At 11.1% G+C, this 8,054-nt stretch overlaps 1 protein-coding gene across 1 annotated transcript, besides 13 other annotated features; it reads right to left on the bottom strand. All coding sequences in view use genetic code 6, as the record gives it.

The window, feature by feature from the left end:
• Positions 1-942: 942 nt before the first annotated feature.
• Positions 943-978: a microsatellite.
• Positions 979-2,298: 1,320 nt separating this feature from the next.
• Positions 2,299-2,332: a microsatellite.
• Positions 2,333-2,975: 643 nt separating this feature from the next.
• Positions 2,976-3,054: a microsatellite.
• Positions 3,055-3,521: 467 nt separating this feature from the next.
• Positions 3,522-3,576: a microsatellite.
• Positions 3,526-3,598: a microsatellite.
• A 702-nt stretch (positions 3,599-4,300) lies between these two features.
• Positions 4,301-4,350: a microsatellite.
• A 9-nt stretch (positions 4,351-4,359) lies between these two features.
• Positions 4,360-4,398: a microsatellite.
• A 268-nt stretch (positions 4,399-4,666) lies between these two features.
• Positions 4,667-4,843, bottom strand: IMG5_064290 (hypothetical protein; the record flags this gene model as incomplete). Its single annotated transcript, XM_004036939.1, has 1 exon — positions 4,667-4,843. A coding segment is annotated over one exon (177 nt), but the record flags the coding sequence as incomplete, so codon positions are not given.
• Positions 4,844-6,081: 1,238 nt separating this feature from the next.
• Positions 6,082-6,131: a microsatellite.
• Positions 6,132-6,362: 231 nt separating this feature from the next.
• Positions 6,363-6,419: a microsatellite.
• Positions 6,367-6,417: a microsatellite.
• A 71-nt stretch (positions 6,420-6,490) lies between the features above and the next one.
• Positions 6,491-6,544: a microsatellite.
• An 87-nt stretch (positions 6,545-6,631) lies between these two features.
• Positions 6,632-6,685: a microsatellite.
• Positions 6,633-6,676: a microsatellite.
• Positions 6,686-8,054: the final 1,369 nt, after the last annotated feature.

Raw genomic sequence — 8,054 nt, 5'->3', positions numbered from 1 at the left:
TATTATTTATTAAATTTAATATCTATTTTTTTATATTTAAACCAATTATCCCGTTTGAATGTAAATAACTGTAAAATATTATCCTAAATATTTATAAATATGTATAAAATTATTGTAAAATTTTTTTTTGAATATTTTATTATTTGAGATTTATATATTTTATTTTTATAAAAAAAAAAATTCATTCATATTTAAAAACTATAATATACAAATTTTACATGTATATCTTTTTAGTAAAGTTTATATAAATAAAATTCATCTTTTAGTCATTAAATGAAATTAATTAAGCTAAATTTTAGATCAAAACTTTATATAAAAATAAAAAAATTATATTTATAACATAAAAACTTTAGATAAAAAACTTTTAATTAAAAATATAAATTATGTATATTATATAAAAAAAATTACAACTTTAGTATTTATAATTATTAAATTAATTTTTTTTTTTAAATAAAATGGAAATATATTTATTTAAATTTTTTAAAATTAATTTATATTATTTAACTAAATTATTTGTAATAAATTAATTCGTATAATTATTTTTTTATATCGTTTTTTATTATAGTACGGAAAACATTTTAGTTTTACTAAATTAGTTTATTTATTTAATATATATTTGATACCATTATAATATATTAATTGCTTTTTAAAACAATTTAATGAGACAAAAAACTTTAAATTAAACTATTCAGACATAATTTAATTAATTTAAGATTGAAAATTATATAATATAAACATTATATTATAGATTATTTTAAAAAAAAGGTTTATATTGAAGATAGAATGTCAATATATTTATTTTAATGATATAGTAAGACTTTGATAGAATCAGATTAAAATATAAAAGTATATATTAAATATCATAATTATAATATTTTATATTATTTAATATATAATATCATGCAAAAAAAAATATATATATATCTAATTTAAACTTATTTCATATATATTAAATTAAATATATCTTAAATTTAAATACTTATTTTTTTAAGCTTTTTTAGCATTTAACTTTACATGTATTTATATATTTAGTATAATAATTATTATTATATAAATATTTTATAATTTTTATAATTACAGCAAAATTTATAAAATTAAAACAATATTCAAATTTTTCAATAATAATAAAAGAGAAGAAAAAATTATATATATATTAAGAAAGAAACAAATAAATAAAAAAAAAATATATTTATAATTTAAATATAAAAAAAAAATTACAAATCAGAATATATCTAAAATACGTAAATTCAATAATTTTATGTCCTTAAAAATTATTAGCACTAGATAATAAAAACAATAATAATCTTAATAGTCATAATAATCTTAATAAAAGTACTAATTAAAATAGATCTATTTATAAAAAAATGCTAATAATGATGAAAATCATAGACATAAAAATAAAAAATAGCAAATACAAAATTAGTACTAACTAAACTTCTTAAAGTAATAAAATAAATTGAGTTTTTTTATCTTTTATGATAACTAATGCTAGTTGAGAATAGATTCTCAAAAGTAGGCTACTTCTAAAAAAATATATTAATGTTAATAATATAATAAGTTTTAAATTATATCCAACTTAAATTAAAACTAAGTTTTTTGTTGTAAATACAAATTAATTTCTACTTCAAATAACAATTCATTATATTAATAAAAGGATAGTCTTTTCTTTAATTATATGGATTACTTGCAAAAATTTTATCCAAACGATTAAAGATTTACTTCAGAGTTGCTAAAGACATTTTAAATACAACTAATGGAAGTAAGAGATTAAGATTCATTTCTATAATAAATAGAAAGTTATTTGGGAAATTTCTAAAATTCTTCTAATTTAATATAATTTTAATTTAAAATAATAAAAAAAATAATAAAATAATAAATACAGTTTAATAAAGAAAAAATTAGGCCAATAATTTAATAACTTCTATTTAAATTTAAAAGTTAGCATAAAAATACTTCAAAGCTTAACGTTCTTTCAAAGAAATGTAGAAAAATACTAAATTTCATAATTTGAATAAATCAATTATGAAAGTTATTTTAAATATTTTAAAATTAGACTTTTCTTCATTAATTAAATTACCTTAATCTGTTGTTTATTACTTTTAATAAATTAGCAATAAATTAATAATTAACTCTAAAAAAGAAAATAATAACATAAATGTTAAAAACTAGTATACTCATTCTCATTATAATATTTTATTTTTGTAAATTAACACTGAGAATTTAAATCAATTAAGAACATCAGAATCAGATTTTCATTTGCATAAATTAATACATGGTATAGATTTAAATGAAGATTTCTTAAATATTAAATTTTAATTATTAAAATTTAATTTTTATAAATATTATACGTACCTAATAATAAAATAGTTTTTAGAATTAAATAATACTGAAAACGATAACAAAATTGAATCTATAAGATCACTATACATTCATAAATTACTCGTTGGAATAAGCAAAATGAATTCTGGAAAGATAGTTCAAAGATTTTGAGCAGGAAATCATTATTATTCTAAATAATTAAAATATGATTTTTTCATGATATTTTTATAATTATATAATATAAAATAACTTTTTTTTAATATTTAAAAATTTAATATTTATCAAATATATTTATATTTTTTTTTAAATGTTTTATTTATTCTTTCAATGGATTACCTTCCTTTTAACTTATTTTTTATTTTTTGCTCTTTTATTTATTTGAATTTTATTATTATTAATTTATAATTATTGTATTTATTATAAGTAAATTTTTATATATATCTTTTTTAATTTAATTTATTATTATAATATTTTTAAATTATTAATTTTTGTTTTATACATATAAGAATTTTAAAGGTTTTAATAATAATATATTATTTTATGATTCTTTAAAATATAATTTATATGAATAATTTTGTAATTAAATTTAATTTAATATATAAAAAAATTAAAAAATACTAGTTATTAATAAATTATTAATTATAATTATATTTAATTATTTAATTAATTTATTGTATATAATATTTTTTTTAAAATATTTAATTAAATTTCATTTATAAAATGTTATTATTAAAAATTGTATATTCATTTATACAAAATTTTATATTTTATATAAATAAAAGAAGATTTAAACAAATTAATTTTTAAATAATAAATAATATATTAAAATAATCTATGGTTTTAATAAATACAAAAATATAAATATAATTTAATATATGTAATTAATATAAAAATATTTATAATTTATTATTCTTATTAATAAATTAATCAAAAAAAATTACAATAAAAATATAATATATGTATATATATATAAATATATATAATATTTATATAACTTTTAAATAATTAAAAAATTATTTTTATTTACTATAAATTTTAATATAAAATTAATATATTCTAATTATTTTTTTATATAATGATAAAAAAAATTTATAATCTCAATAGAATTCTTTTTTTATAAATAAGATTTTAAATAGATGTAAAAAAATATATTTAAGGATAAAATAACTTATAAATAATAACAATGATATTATTATAATGAAATAAATATAAATATAAATATAAATATAAATATATATATATATATATATATATATACACATATATATACACATATATACTTAATGCATATTTTAAAAAAATAAAATTTATTTATACATATTTTTATTTATATAATATATAAATTTATAGAAATAATTATTTATATTATTATCTTAATTAGCATGATATAATAATTAAAAAATTTATTGATATTTTTATTATTTTCTTTAATAATTGTCCATTTGTATTAGTTATATTTATAAATTTTATATTTATATTTAAGTAATACCATATTTATATAATTACATTTTATAGATTGATATAGTTATAAAATTTATAGTTTTTTTTAATTAATTGTAAAAATAATTTAATTCATATTTTATAATTTTATAATCAATAAATATATTTATAAATTTTTGCTAATATTTTTTGTAAATTTCATTTTTTGTATTATTATATAATTCAAAAAATAGATATTTGCTTTTATTTATTTTTATTTAAAATAAAAATATTATTTTTTTATTTTATTTGACTTTTATATTTTACTTTTTTCTGTAAATATATTAGAAAATAATTAGTTTTTAAATAACTTAACAGAATATATATTTATATAATTAATGATATTTATATATCATAATTTAAGATGTAATAAAACTTTAATTTTAAATATTTTTATAAACTTTTTTTCTAATTTATTTAAACTTTACTTTAAAAATATATCTATTAATTTTTTTTTTTAATAATATTAAATAATTTAATATAATTATATTATAACATAATATTTTATATATATTAAAATACTTTTTTTTTATATATTATTTTAAATCTTTTAATTACTTCATTTTTTATATTTTTTTTTTATTATTTTTATTTTTTATTTGATAATTTAAGTAATGTTTTAAAAGTCTATAAAACTATTTATATTTAATTATTATTTAAAATATGATAAATCAAATAATAGATTATTTTAAAATGTAATAGTAATAAAAATATAATTTAATCTTTAATAAATTGATTTCTTTTGTCCTAAATAATTATTTTAATTGAGATTAATTTATTAACTATATTTTTTTTAATATCTTTTTTTTCTCTAAAAAATTAATAATTTTATATTAATCTTAAAATAAATTGATTATAATTGCTTTACATAATTTAATATATATATGAAATTTATATTTTTTATATAAGTTTAAATAAAGTTAAATAAAAAATAATATATATAGAAATATTTTTCAACTGATTATTAAACGAAAATATAAATATAAAGGATAAGTTATATTTTCAAATTAAATTTAAAATAGAAATACATAATAATATTGTTATTCTGTAATCATTTCTTATATTAATTAATAATTTATTTGTTTAATTTCATAATTAAATGAATTATTTGTAAATTAAAAAAAATATATAATATAAAATATATATAAAAATAGAATAATTATAATATTTTTTTTAAAAAAAGTCATAAACTAAAAATGATAAATTGCTAAAATTAGCAAAGCTAAGAATATTAATCTAGTTTATAGACATATACTAATTTAGTTTAAGATAAAAGCATATAATAAGATACCGATATAAAACAAAACAATATAAACAATAATAGTAATATAGAAGAAACAAATTAAAACAAATAAAAAAACAATTAATATAATTCTTGTCTCAAAAGATATTAAAAAAAACCTAAGAATCAAATAGTTAATAAAGTATCAAAGTAAATATAATTTAATGAAAAATTAGTTGAAGTATAAATAGTTGAAAACTATAAAGAATATAATAAAATAGATGAACCTATAAGTTCAATTAAATGTAATTGTAATGTTTTTTGATATAAATTATTTAATAAACAAGCTATTTATTGTAAATACAATGAAAGGATAATTCTTTTCCAAATAATTTAAAAATATGTTATAATAATTATTAAAAATTTAAAAGCAAAATTATGAATTTAATGATAAAAAATTACAAATTATACAATTAAATTAAATTATATATTAAAAATAATTTATATATATATATATATATATTATTTATAACATAGTATTATTTTAAATCCATAAATAATAATTTATATAAATTATATTATTTATCATTATAAAAAATAATTGATAAAAATTATAAAATTATATTTATTTATAATAATTATCATTTAATTAATATATATATAATCGCAATATAATTATTTTTATATTTATATATATTTTATTTATTTTAATCTATAATCCATAATATTTATTTATTTAGTAAATTTATTTTATATATTATTTTTATATATTTCTAATTATTCTTTTTTTTATATTATTTTTAATATTTGATATATATTTTTCTTTATATTATTATATATGTTTCAAATATAATACATTAATTTTATATTCATTAAATATAAAAAACTTAATAAATTAATAATTTAAGATATTATAATAGTTATTTAATTTCAATTATATGTAAATTATATTAAATAAATGTTTAAATATACAATAGTCGTTTATTTAATTTTTATTTCGTATTTTTTTCTGAAAAATTAAATATATAAATATATTATTTTCAAAATATTAAAATATACAGATATAAATTTTATTTTTTATTATAAATAATATTTTTATATATTAAATTTTTAACAAATAAAACACAATTAATAATAATTACATAAACAAAAGGAAGTCTATAACATTTTTTATTTATTTAATCATATACCCAGAATTTAATAAAATGACTATAATATTAAAATAATATTATATTTGTTTAAAATTCCAAAATAAATTATATATTAAAATATATTTAATTATTTAGTTTTTTTAAAATGTATATTTATTTTTACGTTAATAATAATTTATTTTAATTATGAATTAATTTTATATTTTATTTTAATTTTTATTTTTATTTTATTTTTATATTTATTTTAAAAAGAGATTTTTATAATTATTAATATAAATAATTTTTATATATTATATAATATTTCTTGTTTTTAATTGAATATATTTTATTATTTTACTATTTTTATTTTATTTTATTTATAATTTTATATTTTTTAAAAATTTATTGTAGAAATTTAAAAAAAAAAAAATTATAAAACTTTATTATATTCGATACTTAAAAATTAAAAATAATACAAGTTTTATTTTTAAATATATATATTTATATTTATAAAATATATAATTATTTATAAATTTATTAATATTAAATATCAATAATAATTTTAATTATAATTCACTATTTTAAAAATAGCATATTAGGCCAAACAAAATTTTACATTTTCCTGCATTTTATTAAAATTCTTTACAAGATTTTGCATTATTTATCTTAAATTCATTTTGAGGACTTTTCTGGTAATAAAAATCAAACCATATTTTAGGTTAAATTATGTTCTATGCAAGAGTAGCTAAATATTCGTTTACTGAAAATGGTGGATATGCTTAAATATGAGGAGTGATAAATACAAGTAATTTAAGAAGCTGATAATTTCATTACTATATAGAAGTTTATTAATGCTATTAATTTTTATAAATTATTAATTCTTCTTTTTTTTGTTCAAATATATTAAAGTTATATTTATAAATTATTATCTTTAAATTCATTTATTCATTTATAATTGATTAATATTATTAAATAATATAAATATTACTTTTGTATAAATTATATTATACAAAGCAATTATTTTATTATTTTTATTTTTATTTCACATATAAAATATTTAATTCATTAAAAAAAAATGCAACGTCTTTTATTATTTTAAATTTGTCCTAATTTTTTATATTATATATATTTATATAAGTGACAAAAAATTTATATATAATATTTTATTTAACTTATTTTATAAGCTTATACATTGTTATATAAATAAGATATTTAATGTTAATAATTATGCTTAAATATTATTATTTTTTTTTAAAACAAAATATCCATATATTTAATTAAATAAAATTTATTTACTATTTAATTATTATTTGTGTTAAATAATTAATCTATATTAAAATTTCTTTAACATATTTTAATTTTTATTTATACATATAATAAACGAAAACCCAAAATTAATAAAAACAAAAAAAATATGTAATTATATAAATAAATTAATACTAAAGAAACTATAAGCTTTACTTATAAAAGCAAATTATTTTATATTACATAAATGACTTTAATATTAAAAACATTTAATAGAAACTTAAAATTTTCATTTTTTTTAATATTATGGAATTAAATATAATTAATAAGTATTCAAATAGATAATATATTTTAACTTATCCTTCTAAAAAAAAAGATACTTTTTTAGATAACTTTTAAAATGTAATTTTATATTCAAAAAAACCTTAATTAATATTCTAGAATTTTTAAATTAAAATACTTTTTGCGTTTTTCTTAAATACACTTTTAATTTTTTACATTTTATTGCGTTTTTTGCTTTGGCACACTGTAGATAGTAAAAAGTAAAAAACAAATTATAAGCAGATAGATTAAATTTTTTCGATGTTTTATCAAATATATTAATATTTATTATTAATTCCTTTTATACAATTAAGTTTGGATGGCATTTTAATAAGGAA

This window comes from Ichthyophthirius multifiliis, assembly GCF_000220395.1.
Source record: "Ichthyophthirius multifiliis unplaced genomic scaffold scaff_1120509250305, whole genome shotgun sequence".
Taxonomy (NCBI): domain Eukaryota; phylum Ciliophora; class Oligohymenophorea; order Hymenostomatida; genus Ichthyophthirius; species Ichthyophthirius multifiliis.
Note: the sequence above shows the minus strand (reverse complement) of the source record. Positions and strands in the feature narration are given on the sequence as shown.